This window comes from Rattus norvegicus, chromosome 19 (assembly GCF_021556685.1).
Source record: "Rattus norvegicus strain SHRSP/BbbUtx chromosome 19, alternate assembly SHRSP_T2T, whole genome shotgun sequence".
NCBI classification, from domain to species: Eukaryota; Metazoa; Chordata; class Mammalia; order Rodentia; family Muridae; genus Rattus; species Rattus norvegicus.
In genome coordinates, this window is record NC_141552.1 from 34,956,966 (window position 1) to 34,975,999 (window position 19,034).

Genomic DNA, 19,034 nt, shown 5'->3' on the forward strand with positions numbered 1-19,034 from the left:
CCTTTTGGTTTGGGGGTATGATCACCTCAAAAGCTACTCAACTGAAGGTTTTTAGAGCAAGTTACACTGGGGCACCTTCTGACTTTTCACTCCCCCTGGCAGCATACGCACGTATACATGAATTCAGAACTATAAAATCAACTAAGTTTTCCAAGATAGTTTAATCAACCTTGCTGTAAAAGTGAGACGACAGGGGCTGAAGAGATGGCTAAGCAGTCAAGAGCACATGCTGCTTGGGCAGAGGACCTGAGTTCAGCAGCCAGCGCTCACACGCGTTCACTCCCTGTGGCCTATAACTCTAGCTCAAGGGATCTGACAATTTCTTGAAGCCTCTGTGGGCATCCACACACACATGACATTTACTCAGAGACACAAACACATAAAAAACACAAACATATAAAACACACAAACACAAACATATAAAAAAGAAATGTTTTAAGGTTAGCCTGGTCTGCATATCAGTTCTAGGACATCCAGAGCTATATAATAGAGAGACCCTGTCTCATCTCCACCCCACACCCCCAATGAACCTTTAAAGAGTGAAATGCTTTGACCTCTTCTTTAGATGTATATGTGAGACCATGAGTCTGAGCCCCAAAACATTAAAAGAGAAGAGACAGCTCAGCTAGTTACAGACCTTGTTGTACAGGCAGAAGGACCTGAGTTTATATGTTCAACACACGTGTGTGGCAGACTGTCTGTACTTACAGCACTAGGAGGCAGACAAATAGTGAATGAACTTCAGGTTTTGGTAAGAGGAACCAAAAAATCAGGTGGAGAGCAACAGAAGAGGCCTGGTGATGTCTTCTGGCTTCCACAGACACATTTATCACCAACGCCACCTGCCCCCTCCTCACACACAAGTTTTAAAAAGTGATATATAAATATATGTTATTTTATAAGTGTGATGGTTGATATATGCTCAGCCCAGGGAGTGGCCTTTTTGGAGTAGGCATGGCACCATGGGTGTGGGCTTTAAGAACCTCATCCTAGCTGCCTGGAAGCCAGTCTTCCACTAGCAGCCTTCAGATGAAGATGTAGAACTCTCAGCTCCTCCTGCACCATGCCTGCCTGGATGCTGCCATGCTCCCGCCTTGAGGATGATGGGCTGAACCTCTGAACCTGTAAGCCAGTCCCAATTAAATGTCGTCCTTATAAGAGTTGCCTAGGTCATGGTGTCTGTTCACAGCAGTTAAAACCCAAACTAAGATAAAAAGAGAGCAGAATTATGTGTCTTAAATCCAGACAATTAAATACAGGAGATATTTACAGGGGAACCCAGAAAAGGCAAAATTGAGTATTTTTAAAAATTGGAAAAACCTGAATATATCCAACTGCATAATTTGTACTGTCAGTTTTAGGTTAGTCTTTTCCAGAAAACCCTCTCCTCAACTAAAGGAAAGTATGCCAAAGGAAACAGTTACTAACGGGAGTGGACTAAGCATTTGAGCCTGCACACTTTCAAAAAAAAATAACAATCTTTTGAGACAGGGTTTCTCTGTGTAGCCCTAGCTATCTGCACCTCAAGGCTGGCCTTGAGGATCTGCCGGCTTCTGCCACTCCATGTTGGGAATGGAGGCCTGCTGAGCCTCGAAGGGTTTTGTTTGTTTGTTTCTTAAAGAAAGAAACAAGCTAGCCAACGTCTGGGGGCTAGCGGAGTATATAAGAAAGGCCTGAGTTCCAAATCCACGTGGAAATGATGATGATGAAGAAGAAGAGGAGGAGGAGCAGGAGGAGGAGGAGGAAGAGGAGGAAGAAGAGGAGGAAGAACATCATCATCATGATCACCACCACCACCATCATGTTTAAAAGGCAGCCAAGTCAACTCACAGCTGAAGTGCTTGTCGCCAAGCCTGAGAGCCTGAGTTTCATCCCCCAGACTGACTTGGAAGGAGACAATTCCTCAAACTGTTCTCTCATCTCCACTGGCGCGCAGTGACATGACATATACGTATGCACACACAAACTTGATGCCATAAAAATTTTTTAAAATATTTTTCAAATATAAAATACAAATATAGGGGTTGGGGATTTAGCTCAGTGGTAGAGCACTTGCCTAGGAAGCGCAATGCCCTGGGTTTGGTACCCAGCTCCGAAAAAAAGAACCAAAAAAAAAAAAAAAAACAAATATAAAAATATCTTTAAACAAGCAATAAATGGAGGAATATAATGATTAAATACCCAAAGAACCTCCAGGCTAGTAATAGTTCTTCTCTTCCTGTTATTATTGTCTTCATTATTCTATACACTATTCACTGCAATACAATGATGGTGACTCACATTCGAATCTGAGTAACAATTATAGAAATAAAAATACCTGTAACTCACCTTTATCATTCATATGAATTTAGATGTCTAAGTAAATTAAATTTTCTTTCAATTTATTAAAACCATTTTTAAAGCCACAGTATCTATAAAAAAAATGAAGGTCTGCTGACATAAACTTTAAAAACTGGTATCTAAGTTAATGCTGGTAGGAATGCAAATTAGAGAATATGGAAATCAATATAGTAGTTCCCCAAAATGAGAAGTGACACAGTTCTGCTCCCCACACCAGCATACACAAGGCAGTCGCACAGCCACTGCTGCAGAGCTGTTCACACCGGCCAAGTTACAGAACCAGCCTAGGTGCTGCCAACAGATGAACGGACAAATTGTGACACACACAGTGGAGTTTTAGAAGAAGGATATTGTGTGGTTTGCTGGAAAATGGATCAACATGAATCATCGAATTGAATGAAATGAGCTGACTCAGAGCGGGAAGGGATGGCACAGGTGGGGACTGCACTCAAAGCACACAGTGCACTTGAGCTGCCCTGGTGGAACCAGCACTACCATGACACCAAGAGAGTTCTACTCAACTTGCAGATCTGACTTGGAGCATGGCATACAGCAAGCATTCAGCATAGCTAGCTGACTCAGTAACTCAATGAACCAACATACTCCAAGCCATAGGATCCTGTTTGGTACCAGAAGAGTCTGCCTCAGTTTCTTGAAGAGTCTATAAGAATTACTTAACAAAATTCATTTTCTATGGTGAAGACTCAGAAGATATTCTCAACTGTTTGGATTAGTTTAGCTATGAAGAGCAGTCAACACATCTAAGAAGCCCACTAGAACCCCCAAGTATTCTTGTAGCTCAGAGGGGCTAGTTTTCCCTTCATTGCCGCTCCCATCTGCATACATTGGCAACCACTGTTCTCCTGAGTCAGGCCAGTACCCAGATGGGAACAACTGGTAAATCAGTGCAGACATCAGGTGCGGGGCAGTGAACTAAGCCATCAGACAGAAAACTTGGTAAGGTTGAGTGGATTCAGAAACCCAGTACTTTCATACCGGAGGATGATAGGTGTTTCATCTACTCGCTACCAGGTTTCTGTCCTGGAACATGTGACCACGACACCACATACAGAGGACTGTGACAATCAGTCACATAGGGGCAGTACATGAAGCCCCTCCACACGCAGATGAGGCATCCCTAACATCTCAGACCAAGCCAATAGAAAGCATCTGCCTTTGAACCCCAACCAACCCCAAAATGTATATAAGATCCTATCCCTAAGGAATAAAACACATGAGAGTTACTTCATCCAAGACCATCTGAGAATGTCTGTCACACAGAGCTGTAACACTCTGGGGAAGAGAGTTCTCTCCTGAAGCTTTCACTGCTGAAAGCTGCAGTCATTTCCTGCTTGGTAGCCTCAACCTTAGCCTCAGAGCTCCACTGACAGCTCATGGTGCCCTATGTAGTGTCCCTCTGTGAATAACATATTTCACTTCAACACTGGAATTGTCTGATTTTAGATTTTAGACACAACACCCTGCCACTAAACACCAAGGATTTACCATGGAAGCTTTCCTTCTCCAGGCCTAGACTCTATCATTTAGTTTGCTTTACCAGCAAGCCAAGTGTCTTAAAAAATGAAAGTGTCTCTGAAATCCATATTCCCCAACAGTAACCTCAGTCCCATGACCAAGGCAGATTGTCAATTGCTCTGAGCTACCAATGTAGTCAAAGGGCAGGGGAGAACTGACAAGATGGAGGAAGAGTTCTAACACTGGAACTGTGAAGCAGAATCCACACTTCCATGCCCTATTTGTGTAACTTGGATCTTTGAGTAAGAAACTTCTGTGTTGGCTAAAATGTTCTGATAATGAAGATGTTGGAGACTGCAATGACTGTTACAGCTTTTCAATGACCAAACTTGCTGGTGACAGGCAGAGTTCAAAGCTGGCCAGCCTGAGGATTAAGAAAATGGAGGCTAGATTTATTCAACTCCTATAATAATACAGAAATGGTGACCTATCACAACCTTACCTTAATGGGTAATTAGACCTGGGCACTACTCTAGAAACTAAAGCTCACTTCTGAGTCTTGAGGCAATCTAAAATAAGCACCTCCAAATCATGTGCTTTGTGGTTTTGGTGTATGGAGGCAGATATACAAATTATTCTCTTCATTCTAAATTCACCCAGAAAGAAAGGCATGGAAGATAGGTTAAAATGTTTGAGGACTTTTATATGTAACTAGAAGCCTTCCAATTACTTTTACTTCACTAAAAATAAAAAGGTGCTTTTAAAATAATTAGTTTTATTATGAGACACATATGCTTACATATGTCTGTCTATCACTTCTGTGCTGGGTGTCTGCAGAGGTCAGGAGAGGGCATCAGATCCTCTGAACTGGAGTTACAGATGGTTGTGAGCCACAGTGTGGGTTCTGGAAAGCAGATCTTCCTCTTTCTCTGTAAGAGCATTCAGTGATCTTAACTGCAGAGCCATCTCTCCAGCCCCATGAATGAAGTTTTTGTGTCTTCAAACAAGAACAAGATTCACACCAAAAGTTGACAAACTGTCTTAATTTTTGCTAAAGAGTCATTCACTTATGGGTCTTTATAGATTTACCCCCCTCAAGGCCACTTAACAATGGTCTAAACCTATTCTTACTGCTTTTGTGTCACACAAATTCCTATTCTCTTTCAACACCCAACGACAGAATTTCTTTAGAATTCTCCACAAACTAATCAAATGGGGCTGTGCCAACAGAAATGAAATGTACAACCCCTCAAAACAGCAATAAATGCTGCTCATACACTAACGTTGGATACAGAGAAGATTTGTGTGTCCTCTTGTTGCTAAAACTCCTTCTCAGGGAGATGTAAGCAGAGCCTGCCTGCTCCTTCTCCTTGAGGTCCAGTGACAACCCGAGATACAATTCCACCAATATCCACACTGGGGAACTAATGAGTCTATTGATCTTCCCCATAGGCTTAGGTGATGGGTGACCTATAGGGGTGTAAGTGCTCCTACCCTGATAAGCCACCTCTAGAAAAATTTACCCAGCAGAAATGTAGGCTTCCTTCACCAACAGAATACAAGAGATGGAAGAGAGAATCTCGGGAGCAGAAGATTCCATAGAAATCATTGACTCGACTGTCAAAGATAATGTAAAGCGGAAAAAGCTACTGGTCCAAAACATACAGGAAATCCAGGACTCAATGAGAAGATCAAACCTAAGGATAATAGGTATAGAAGAGAGTGAAGACTCCCAGCTCAAAGGACCAGTAAATATCTTCAACAAAATCATAGAAGAAAACTTCCCTAACCTAAAAAAAGAGATACCCATAGGCATACAAGAAGCCTACAGAACTCCAAATAGATTGGACCAGAAAAGAAACACCTCCCGTCACATAATAGTCAAAACACCAAACGCACAAAATAAAGAAAGAATATTAAAAGCAGTAAGGGAAAAAGGTCAAGTAACATATAAAGGCAGACCTATCAGAATCACACCAGACTTCTCGCCAGAAACTATGAAGGCCAGAAGATCCTGGACAGATGTCATACAGACCCTAAGAGAACACAAATGCCAGCCCAGGTTACTCTATCCTGCAAAACTCTCAATCAACATAGATGGAGAAACCAAGACATTCCATGACAAAACCAAATTTACACAATATCTTTCTACAAATCCAGCACTACAAAGGATAATAAAGGGTAAAGCCCAACATAAGGAGGCAAGCTATACCCTAGAAGAAGCAAGAAACTAATCGTCTTGGCAACAAAACAAAGAGAATGAAAGCACACAAACATAACCTCACATCCAAATATGAATATAACAGGAAGCAATAATCACTATTCCTTAATATCTCTCAACATCAATGGCCTCAACTCCCCAATAAAAAGACATAGATTAACAAACTGGATACGCAATGAGGACCCTGCATTCTGCTGCCTACAGGAAACACACCTCAGAGACAAAGACAGACACTACCTCAGAGTGAAAGGCTGGAAAACAACTTTCCAAGCAAATGGTCAGAAGAAGCAAGCTGGAGTAGCCATTCTAATATCAAATAAAATCAATTTTCAATTAAAAGTCATCAAAAAAGATAAGGAAGGACACTTCATATTCATCAAAGGAAAAATCCACCAAGATGAACTCTCAATCCTCATCTTCGATTGGTTTATATACAAGTGTGCAATTTCTAGGCTTGAAAGTAAAATGATGCTATCTGGTGCTGGATAGAGGAGCCTTATTTTTTATGATGGCAGCTTGCTATTTTTGTAACATGGTGATTTGGTTGAACACAATAAAGTACAGTAGTAACTGATCTCCCCCTCTTCCTGGATGAGTGAGGAGATGATTAAATGTTGATGCCAGCATCCATGAGCATATTCAGATGAGCTTCTGCTTCTGTTGAAAAGGATGCTGTGTTTGATTGTGGTCCGAAGCTTTGAAGCACTACTTGGCATCTCCTTCCTTGGAGGTCTCACTGTTTAAACATAACAGATTTGATAGCTTGTTGGTAAGGTGAGGTCCAGCTTGTCTCCACTAGGTCATCTTCATGTGAATCCGGTGGTTATATGGTTTTGTTCTAGGGATATTTCATTTTTTTAATAACGGTTTTAGCTGACATTCATGGAGAGAATGAATCCTTAGAACTGTGCCACTAGTGAAAGGAAATCCTGTCTAGAGTATGTTTCTTTACAAAGCTGTGTCACACCATCCTTTGGGCCCTCTGCTGGAAAAGTAGAATCAAGTCTCAAATAATGCCTTTTAAATTGTATCCTCTAGTATTATAGATGTAGGACAGTACTGTATCATACCTCTGTGGATGTAAAATAGCTTGTACCTGCTTTATGATACATAGTAGTGACCGTGCTTTATCAGAGCTGTTTTTAATGATGTTGCTCAGAATGTTTTCTTTCCAGATGATGATTGAGAAGCTAATTTAAAAAAAAAATGGTGCCAGGTACCACAAGAGTAACAGAACTGTGCTGTTTTCTCGGGTTTTGTTTTTTTACTTTTTTTTTTTTTTTAATGGAGTGTGCTGGATGTCTCTACAGTTTTGTTCAGATGACTGCAGAACCTGGAAAAGCTGTTGCTGCTGTTGATGCATAACACACTGCTATTATTGGTCTTTTTATATAAATATAAATATATATATATACAGATATATAATTTGAATTTTTTGAAACTTTACCTGTGCTGTCAACTTTCGAAAAAAGTATCCCCGTTTACTGTGTTGAGTTGGCACTGTACAGAAATTAACAGCCATATTGGTCTAGAAATGTTGAACTTAAGTTTTTTCCATTTGTACAGGGGTAACACACTGTATTAAATATGTAAGGTCTTATATACGTGGGTTTGATTAAAAAAACTAATAAAGTATTCTCTAAATTAAAAAAAAAAAAAAAGAAATGTAGGCTTCCATGTATCTGTACTGATGGAGTTCCCTTCCTCTAGTGTTCCCACCGATTTACTTTAGCGCCCCATGAGGTCACATGCATTTAAGGAAGAGTTGCATCCAAAAGGTAGTAGGAAACAAGGAAATATGGCTAAATCTCTCACGATGGTTGCTTGGCTTGGAGGACAGTCACTTGAGATTCCTCTTCAAGAGGTACACTGCTGGGAGAAGTGGCATTTGCCTATAATTCTAGTATTTGGGAGGCTACGATAGAGGGATAGTACATTCGAGACCAGAATGGATTACAAAATGCAACCCCCACTCCCAGCATTCCTTGCTCTCTGCTTCTTGATCCATGAGGGACTGACTTCAGGAGTCAGTTGAAAGCTTCCAACTATCATGATTGACTGCCCCTTAAATGGTAAAAAATTCACCCTCCCTCCCCCCTCCCTCCCTCCCTCCCTCCCTCCCTAACTTGGTTCTGTCAGGTACACTGCCACAGCAACAGGAAAGTAACTGACACAGCGGCAAAGCTAAGACCTGTTGGTCTGAAGAAAGATAAAGCCAAGGTGTGGCCCCTGAATCTACCTTATATACAATTCTGTTAACCCCTCAGTGTTCATGATTTACTTCCTTAGCTGTGGCAGAGTCCTGGACACTTGTGGGGGACAGAAATGTACCCCATATTTGGCTGTGGGAGGCAGTGTGATTTGAGGTTAACCTATGAGAAACTTAGATGCCTGAGTTGCTTGTTGTACGATTGTGAACAGGTCATTTCCTCTAATAGCCAATTCCTTCTTCATCAAATGGAAGAGCTGCACCTATTTTGTGAGGTTTTTATGATGTGTGGAGATAAGGGCATTAAGGGCATATAAACTGAGATGTATACAGTAAATGCTTAAAAAAAAGGTATTTTAAAACCTGGTCTGTGAATATAGTTCACTGGTAGGGTTCCTGCCTAGCACGTATAGGGCCCTAAGTTCAATTCCCAGCACCAAATAAATAAAAACTAAAACTAAAACAAAACAAAACAAAAGAAACAAAACCTGAAAAGTGAGGAAAGCAATTGTGAATCCCAAAGATGGGAGGAGAAAGAACAATGACCCACATCATCGTGGCCACATTAATTAAAGCAAGCTTTTTCATTAGTGTACAAGGGCAGCTTTCCTCTAAGGTAGGGGTCAGCACTGGAAGTGAGGGAGACAAGAATTTTATAGCACTCAAGGGTAGGAGTTTCTAAATGGGAGATTTGTCAGGAAAGATAGGCAGGGTTAAAGGAGCAGAACATAACAAGTTAGTCCTAACAACCTTCTGAAACAAAGACATGATTGTCATTTCTGGGACAGCCAGTACAGAACCATTTGTAGTTAAGTTTACAAGTGGGGCACAGCCCGATCCTCGAGAGTCAGAGGCTTCCTCATGAACAGGAATGAGCGTGGTTTGTCTTGACTCTAAGGCGGCTCTTAAGCCTAAGATGGAGGCAGCCGGTTCTTCAGGGAAAAAACAAAACAAAAAAGCAGGAGGGAGAGGCTGTTGATGGCTCCCAAATAGCGCATCCCTGTCTCCTAGCACTCAGGTCTTCACTGAGTCACCCTTTCATCCTGTCGACAGGTTAGCATGTGTAACCCAAAGAATGTGGTACCTCTGGCCTTTTCTACCTTTCTTACATAACATTACATCCCCACTGTGAGAAGTCAGCTGCCATGTTCTAAGGCCATGGAGAGCCCCCATGAAAAGAAAAGAGCTCTAGTCAGGAGGGAGCTGGGATCCCCAGGGTTAGCCTGCCCTGCTTGTAGCCTCACTGTAAAACCTGAGCACACGTCTTAAATCACGGAGACTTAGCTACCCGCTCTGCTGTGGATTCCTGATCTATGGACACCATGAAATACATGCCTGACAAGTAGTTTTAAGATGCTTGGTAGTTGGGGCTGGGGATTTAGCTCAGTGGTAGAGCGCTTGCCTAGGAAGCGCAAGGCCCTGGGTTCGGTCCCCAGCTCCAAAAAAAAAAAGAACCAAAAAAAAAAAAAAAGATGCTTGGTAGTTTTAATTTGCTGAGTTTGTGGGTAACCTGCTAAAAAGAAAGTCACTGAGTAACAAAGAAAGAAATGAAATCTTCAAATTTGGAGACTACTCAGAAAGAAAGTTGAAAAAATAAGTAATTTGAAATTCAAGAGACAAATCCTGCAACAGAAGATTGTTACAAGAAGCCAAAACAAACCTTACCACCTAAGGTTTGCTTCCTGCCTCTTAAGCTCTTGGAGTACAGCTATGAGCCATGGTAGTCGATGGTATACTATACTTGATTACTGTATTAACACATTTAGGGCAACAAACAGGAGAATGGAAATCTTCAAATTTGGAGACTAGTCAGAAAAGAAGTTGAAAAGGTAAAAAATCACCTGATTTTTCTGCAGGAACAGCTTCTTGTTTCAGTTAGGAGGGAGCTACACGTAAAACACCCAACACACATTTTTCAACTTGAGATGGCTCAGCGGTTAAGAGCACTATCTGCTCTTCCAGAGGTCCTGAGTTCAATTTCCAGCAACCACATGGTGGCTCACAACCATCAGTAATGGGATCTGATGCCCTCTTCTGGCCTGGAGGCATACACACAAGCAGAAAGTTGTATATATAATAAATAGATAAATATTAAAAAGAAAAGAAAAGAAAAGAAAGTCAATGGCAGGAAGCCACTGCAAAGACCTCTGATAGCTAGCAGCCTCGCCCACTACAGGACTAACTCCTGGAGAGAAGCTAACACAGTGAGTGGGTGAGGAATCATACACAAAGCACAGAGCAGCACTTGAGGGCATCTGCCCTAAGCAGTGAGCTGGGGTGGGGAGCTGGGGGTGGGGTGGGTTACCATCCCTTCACCTACCCCATTCCTGCTTACAGGCACGGCTGTGCTTCCTTGTAAGACTTAAAGTGAATGAATGAGGAGCTGTAAGGTGAAAAAATGATTTTTTAAATTCTGATGCATTTTAAAAATTGTGATGGTACCTAGGAAGCATGCATCAAGGTATTAAGGCACAGTATTTACATTAGGCTGAGGCACTGTAAGTACACCTTCTGGAGGACAGGGGGACTAATACAAATCAAAATGCACCTCAGGCAAAACAGGATCCACACTGAACTATACACTGTCCTCATCAGAGAGAGGCTGTGGTCTTACCAGACCAGCATTCTGTGGTGATCAGAGAGCTCAGCAGTTTATTTTGGGAAGATAAGCCTTTGTCTTCATGGAAATAAAACCCAACCATTAGCTCTTTCTTTCTGAAAATACAGCTCTTAAGATCCTATGGCCAAGTTTAAAGAGGAGTCTGCTAACTGGATGAGAGAGGTAAGGAACAGTGTCTGCTGAGTGTCTAGGGTGGGATTTGAATCAAATCAGGATCCCTTACATGCTAGGTGGTGGGTGGCCAAGTATGCACTCTAGACATGAGCTACAGCCCTCCAGACCTAGACATATTTCTTTTCCTCCTTCCTTGTTTGGAGACATGAGCTAGAGTTGTACACTGTCACAACTTGAGAATGCTTAGAGGATCAGTCTGGAAGGGATTTAGTTGAAGTGACTCTGAGAAGTCATTTGTCAAAACAGCTTTGACTTCCTTGACAAAGGAGCTGGGAAATTTGTCATTTAAATCCTTCCGAAATGTGACTAGCTCCTAACTAGAGCATGTTCAGGGTGGAGTCCAGAAACCCAGGAGGAAAAACAACTGGAAAGTGAAGGCCCAACCAGACTTGCAATCAAGAACTCACAAGGAAGGAGTCACATCAGCAGGATGAACTGACTGATTCTCAGAGAACACATCCCAGCAATAAAGATCATATTTCAGGAATAAGGCTAAACCATTAGTTGAGTAGTCCTACAAAGTCTAAAAGTCCTGACAGTATCAAGAGTGCTGGTCCCTAGTGATTTCTGAGGAGAAAATATTACCCTTTTTAGAGAGCAATGATTGCCACTATGAGGAAGGAAAGAAACAAAAAAGAAATCTCAAGAAACTGAATAAATTAAGATACAAAACAAAACCAAAACTAAGAGAAAGAACAAGAAACAGAGCCTGAACAGAACTCAGTGCTGGCTTAGCATGTGAGCTCCTAGGTTCCACAAACTGCTCTGGACAAACAGAAGACATGATATAAAGTAAAACAAACAGAAACAGAAGACAACAATCATATTCATCCAACAGCAGCAGCAGCCACAACTGGCAGGTGACAGACAGCTGAATGAGATGACAAACTGCTCAGACGGGTGCCCTAAATTCATGTTGAGTTCACGGAAAACAGGGAGAAGATGAAAGGAAGCTCAAGGATGGTGGCACACACCTTATTCCCTGCATTCGGGAGGCAGGGGGATCTTTGAGATCAAGGCCAGCCTGTTCTACAAAGCTCATCTCAGGACAGTCCGGCTACACAGATAAACTTTATCTTGAGAGACCAAAAGAAATGATTGACTGATAGATAGATGGAAAAAAAAATTCAATGAAGAATCCAATGGGAAAAATATATAAAACATATGTGTTGGGGTAAATATATGCTTGTATACATATGTTTACATCTACATATACTTATAATTAAATGATCATTTAAAAAGTAAAAAGCACAATTTCTAAAATTCATAATTCCATAGGTTTAAATAACAGAAGTCAGCAGTAATAATTTGGAATAGAAGGCAACAAAAAACATAGAGACTGAATTAGAGAGTTAAATTAATAGGGAACAAAGGAGTAAAAAAAAGACAGGTATAGGTGCTAAAGAGATGGCTTAGTGGTTAAGAGCACTGCCCTACTCTTCCAGAGGTCCTGAGTTCAATTCTCAGCAACCACATTGTGGCTCACAACCATCTGTAATGGGAGCCAATGCCTCTTCTGTTCTGTCTGAAGATAGCTGCAGTGTGCTCATGTACATAAAATAAATAATTCTTTAAAAAAGAGTAAGACAGGTATAGTCTTTTTTCTAAAACCTGTGAAAGAACTTAGTCCACACTTTGGAAAAAGTTGGGAAATTCTAGGATGAATAAATGTAAGCAATGTCTATCGGACCTGGTAGTACAAACCCAAAACTCCAGCTACTCAGGAGGATTGCAGGTTCAAGGCCAGCCTGGGAAACTTAATGAGAGAACGAAAGAGAAGAGGGGAAGGGGGATGTGGAGGGGGAAGAGGGGAAGGAGAGGGAGGGGGAGAGGGAGAGGGAGAAGGAAAAGAAAAGAGAAAAAAGGTGAGGATATAGCTTAGAATAGAGACCTTGGCTCACATGTACAATGCAACCTCCAGTACGGCAAACAAATAAAGAGACAAGTCACACTTTCCCACATGTGTGTGTCTGTTCCCAGAATCCAAAAGGTAAGGCACAGTATTTACTGAAGAATGTAAGACAGATTTATGAATCAAATGAGGACCAAAGTAAACCATTTCTCTCTGAAGCTAGCTTTTGAGGAAAAGCCTTACCAAGTATTTATGTAATTGGGCATACATGACACATAAGTAACTCAATAGTAGACATCTGTCTAACTCTACAAAGAAATACCTGAATATGTAAATGAGCACAGAATATTTGTCTTAGCAAAAGACAGGCAAATATCAAAATACACTTTAGTTATGTGCTTTTATTCAACCCAACTAGTACCCAGGAAGGAAAGAACCCGGAACATGCTGATACCATGTAGAAAGACAGGACTCTACGCTTACCAAAGGCCTTGCTTTACAGCTACCTGAAGCACTCATGTCCTACTTTTGACACTAACCAGCTATATCCCTCATTCGCCTCCTCAAAGCCTCCACTTCTATGTGGCCAGAGTAGTTCACTGCAATCCCACAAACATAGAACAACTGTTCAGAGACCAGCGCTGCTGGGGCTGCTCCAGAAAGCTTGTTCAAAACACTGGCAGTTCTTGCCTGTTTGAAGCTCGTGGCCTGAGTTACTTTTCTTTCTGGCAGTGACCGAGTCCAGCATTATTTCTAACATTAAAAATAGCTCACCCACTCAGTTACTTGAATTTCTTGAAACAACTGTTTTAAATAAATAACTCCTACCTTAAAAACATCGCTTTCTAATCAGAAAGCACAGTTATTGAGCTCCATTTGAACTTTCTGGCATGAAAACCTAGTGCGGATTCTTTTGGAGCAATGTTCTTTTTGGTTTGTTTGAGGTCATAAACACCATTTATTATAATTACATAATATAGTACATATGTTTTAATTATGATGTTCCTTGTAACTCTTCCATTAACTCTGAAAGACAGTCTTTTGTCTCACAGTATCAGAGCCCCTAAGTCACGTCTGTGCCTCTGGTAAGGAACAACCAAAGTATCTGAAACGAATGTCTTCTAACTGAGGAATGCATTTTAGGTGCCCTAGGTGAGAGCTCAACTACTCAGATTTGCTCAGCTATTTGATCATGTACAAGATGACCTGCAGTTAAATAAAACAACAAAAACCCAAGTAAATACTCTCATAAAAACTGTATGTTCAGGGCTAGAGTGATGGCTTAGTGGTTAAGAGCACTGGCTGCTCTTCTAGAGATCCTGAGTTCAATTCCCAGCAAACACATAGTGGTTCACAACCATCTGTAATGGGATCTGATGCTCTCTTCTGGTGTGTCTGAAGAAAGCTACAGTGTACTCATACACATAAAAATAAATAAATCTTAAACAAACAAACAAACAAACAAACAAACAAACAAACAAACTATATGTTCAAAATGGGAGTGGTGGCACTTGCCTTTAATCCCAGCACTTGGGAGGCAGAGGCAGGCAGATTGCTGAGTTCGAGCCCAGCCTGGTCTACTGAGTGAGTTCCAGGACAGTCAGGGGTACACAGAGAAAGCCTGTCTCAAAATAAACAAACAAAACAAACCCCCAAACTAAATAAACAACAAAAAACCCTTTACATTCATAAACAGTTCCCAAGCTTCTTGAACAAGTTCTTGGATATTTGTAAAGATAATTTAAGTACAAATATAAACATAAATTTCCAAATGTGTTATACAGATACATTCCATTCTAGCCTTTTCTATCAGATACAACAGAAGGACAGAGGCATAGAGGGCTTCTGGCTGAGCATGTGACAGTGCAGGAAGAGCATGCAGTTGCTAATTAAAGAGGCAAGAGGAAGTCGTGCCCTGCCTTTGCATGGGCACTTACTCACCTAGGACAGGTTTTACAACTACAATGTCTACAAAGTGTAGTCAAAATGTCTTCATAGTTCCTCTACTAAAATGATCAGAAATGGAAAAGTACAAACTCTTAAGAACAGTGAGGTAAGAATGAAGATACCTGGTAAAGGGATGCTGACAAATTTTGGAAAATATAATGTAAACAAACATAGATTGGTTAGAGAAAGCAGAAACTTCAGTGTCTAGAGTTGGGAGGGGTGATCAACAACAGATTGATCTGAGCCATGAAATCCTACAAAAGCTCAGGAAACTGCAGTATCCCTGAAAGTAGGAGCGAGAACTGACCAGCCTGTTTTGTGCTGTGACAGAATGCCCCGGCCTAGGTACGTTATAGTGAACGGGATGTGTGAGACTCATAATCTGAGGCTGAGAAGCCCAAGAGCAAAGAACTCTGCCAAGGAGGTCTAAGGGCAGTGTGACACAAAGGATCATAGGACACAGCATCAGAGCTCCTGAGAGACAGAGGTAAAAGAAGTTCAACCCTCCAACCCCCCCTCCCCCAAATCCATTCACAGGAATCTACTACTGTGGAATGCAATCCTCTTCCTCAAGGCAATGCATTAATCCAGCCACAAGGGAAGAGCCTCATGACTCACTCACAGTCAAACCCAGGGCCTTACGGCTCCATGCACGTGCACCACCACTGAGCTACCTCCTAGCTTCTCATCATTTCTTAAAAGCCCCCACCTCGGGGTTGGGGATTTAGCTCAGTGGTAGAGTGCTTGCCTAGCAAGCGCAAGGCTCTGGGTTCAGTCCCCAGCTCCGGGGGGAAAAAAAAAAAGCCCCCACCTCACAAGACTATTGCACTGGAGGCTAAGTTTCCAACAAATGAACTTGGAAGACACAAACCATACAAAGGTCAACAGAAGTCTTAAGTCCTTATAAGAAACAATTAGATTTCAATATCCATATTCCTCATAGTATAACTATATTGCTCCAGTTAAGAATAAGAATGAACAGTGAGGTTCTGGGCGACATGGGAGCAGGTAAGATCACATAGAATCAAGAAGGTCATGTGAGTACCTACCCTACTGAAACACCATCTGGTCTACCAAGAATACAACACAGTACAGCTCTTCTCTCACATTTACCTAACTGCATTTTAAAAAGAGTTTTGGAAATGGTAGAACCCTAATAAATCTGTTTCCTATGAAGTAATTTTCAGTTCCTTTTCACTAAATGTTACAAACACAAATTTTGGCAAATTACATAACAACATGCTATGATGACAGAGTCTCCTCTGGCAAACAGATCACAACACTTTAACTGGGAAACAAAGGAAACACATACATCTGAATAACTGCAATAGGGAAACTCTCTTTAGGATATTACCTCCAGAATTATTCAGAAAAATTTGTATTATATTTAATTATGTACCTATAAAAGAAGCTGTGTGAGAAAACACGTGAATCTCTTCTAGTGTATTGAGATATGTGTTGGCAGAGTTGCACAGCTCCTCCTCCTCCTCCTCCTCCTCCTTCTCTTCATCCTCCTCATCCTCATCATGGGTATTTTTTTTTTTTTTGGTTCTTTTTTTCAGAGCTGGGGACCGAACCCAGGGCCTTGTGCTTCCTAGGTAAGCGCTCTACCACTGAGCTAAATCCCCAGCCCCATCATGGGTATTTTTAAGACAGGCTATTACTGTGCAGAACAAGCTGGCCTTGAACTTGCATCAGCCTCAGGAGGGCTGGGATTATAGATGTGTGCGATCATATTTGGCTTCTAATAACTATTTTAAATTATTTAAGGATGTAACAATTGCTGCACCAGTTCAAAAAGAGAACACAAAACCATATGTGAAGTATATCCACTGTAGCAATGTGAAGAAAATCACTACGTTATTGTAGTAGCAATACTGAAGAATATTGAGGAAGAGTTAACTCTTTGCTATTTGTAAAAAAAAGGGAAGTCTTGAGAAACACATAACCTTATGTTATTCCATACTCAGCTGACACACTATTGGTGAAGCTGTATACACTATTGCTTCAAGGACTGATACTCTCCTTGCTCCATAATCAACTGATAGCATCATTCGCTTTTCCTGCCACACTGAGCATACCAGAACGAAACCACAAACCTTCTCCGTCAGCCACATCCGAACGGTCCAGCTTGGCTTCCTTATGCTGGCCTTCTGCAACTTTCACTGCAACGGCCCGACAAATAGCCCCAAACTTTCTGTCCAGAGAACGGACTCCCGCTTCTCTGGTGTATCTGTTAAGATAAAAATGTTTTACTTTTGGATAAACACCTCCTGTAAATAAGTAAAAGATGAACAGTCAGTTCCCTAAAGAAACAATGTAGATTTGAAAGTTAATTTTTAAAAAAATACTAATGTCTCCACACATATTACATTAAAGTTAGTGGGCTTTTTGTATTTTGTTTTTAATATTAAGGTATCTTTTCAGCCATAACTATTTCCTTACACAATCTCCAACTGTTACCCTTTATCTAAAACCAAATCTTTGGCTATGTAATATAGACACCTAAAATAAATCTGGCAGTGCATTAAATGCTACTTATTTCTTGGTGATATATTAAGAAGTTTACTGATGACAGTTTGTCAACGTAATTTGGTTTCAAATTTATTTTTCTTGAAATACCACTGAAGGAATCAGAGAAACTGACTAGAGCTTGGTGGCGCCTGCAGTCTCAACACTTGGAAGGTAAAGGTAGAGGGACTAACAGTCATCTTCATGGGGTGAGGCAGCCTGGGCTAATTAGTATACTGTCACAAACAAACAAATTTTAAAAGCCCTCTAAAACCTAAGACAGAAATAAAACCAAAACAAAAGAGCTCCAAACCATAAATCAAGAAATAGGCTAATGAGCTGAATAGAGAGTCCTCAAGGCAAGAAACACAAATGGCCACTGAATCCTAACAGTGTTCAACATTCTCAGCCATCAGAAAATGCTAATTAAAACTGTACTGGGACTCTATCTCACCCAATTAGAATAGCTGTCATCAAAAAAAAGCAGCAGGTGCAGGAGATGGAGGGATGCTGACAAGAACACTGTATGAAAGTCAGTGCAGAGCAGTGGTTCTCAACCTTCCTAACACTGCGACCCTTTAATACAGTTTCCTCATGTTGTCGTGACCCCCAACCATAAAACTATTTTTGTTAATTTGTAACTGTAATTTTGCTACTGTTATGACTCATAATGTAAATATCTGATACACAGGATATCTGATATGTGATCCTTGTGAAAAGGTCATTAGATTCCCAAAGGGCTCATGACCCGTAGGTCGAAAACCACTGGTATAGAAGTTACTAATAAAACCCAAACTAGAAGTACCAGATAACCCAGTCATACTAATCCTGGGTGAGCACTTGCAGTCTATAAGTCAGCACTCCACAGATCCTTACATATGCATGCTGACTGCTGTGCTACCATAGTAGCCAAGACTTGAAGCCAGCCTAGCTGTCCACCAAGAGACTAAGAAGACGTGGTTTGCAGACACAGGAGAATTTTACTGAGCAGTAAAGAATGAAATTATGACACCTGCAGGAAAATGGATGCACCTGGAAATCACTCACGTTAAATAAAAGAAGCCATACTCAAAATGAGTAGCATGTTTTCCCTCAATACAGAATCTAGACTTCAGTTTGTATGTGTGTGACATGGCAGTAGAAAGGGGACAGAGGTGAGGGGAGGAGGACTATGGGAAGGGAAGAAGGGAAACTGAGACACAGAAGCAGAAGAAGAAGTATGTGAAAGAGGAAGGAGTATGCAGAGTGAGGGAAGACAAGGGGACAGGCAAGGACAAAGTATAAAGATACACCTGCATGAGACTGTCACAAGAAACTCATTTCTTTGTATCCTAACCAGAAAATTAATTTGAAAAAGTAACAAATGTGGCTTCCTCAGCACCAGCTTAGTAATAGAGCTGGACAAAAGACTGCGGGACTCCAGGGCTCATTCAAGAGACAAACCAGAGAGGCAAAATCTTAAAAGTCAATAGAACTGACTGTGGGGAGGGGCTGGCCACACCAAAGAGTCTGAAGCACTGGCTCCATGCGCGTGATATCAACATTCTATCACTGATCTGTATCCTCAACCCACGGGGAGTACTAGAGAAAGGGAACATTTAGTCTGAAGAAGAGATCTGTTTAGAGTGTGTAGACCTGAACATATTTCCTTTTAATATTTCCAGAGGCTTCAGATGTCTCTGTA

General features: G+C 41.2%; 1 protein-coding gene across 1 annotated transcript in view; it reads right to left on the minus strand.

Moving 5' to 3' along the window:
• Lonp2 (lon peptidase 2, peroxisomal) overlaps nucleotides 1–19,034 on the minus strand; it is a 90,647-nt gene that overhangs the window by 30,417 nt on the left and 41,196 nt on the right. The window contains 1 exon segment of the mRNA NM_001399196.1: nucleotides 16,939–17,072. Coding sequence (NP_001386125.1) covers nucleotides 16,939–17,072 — 134 coding nt within the window.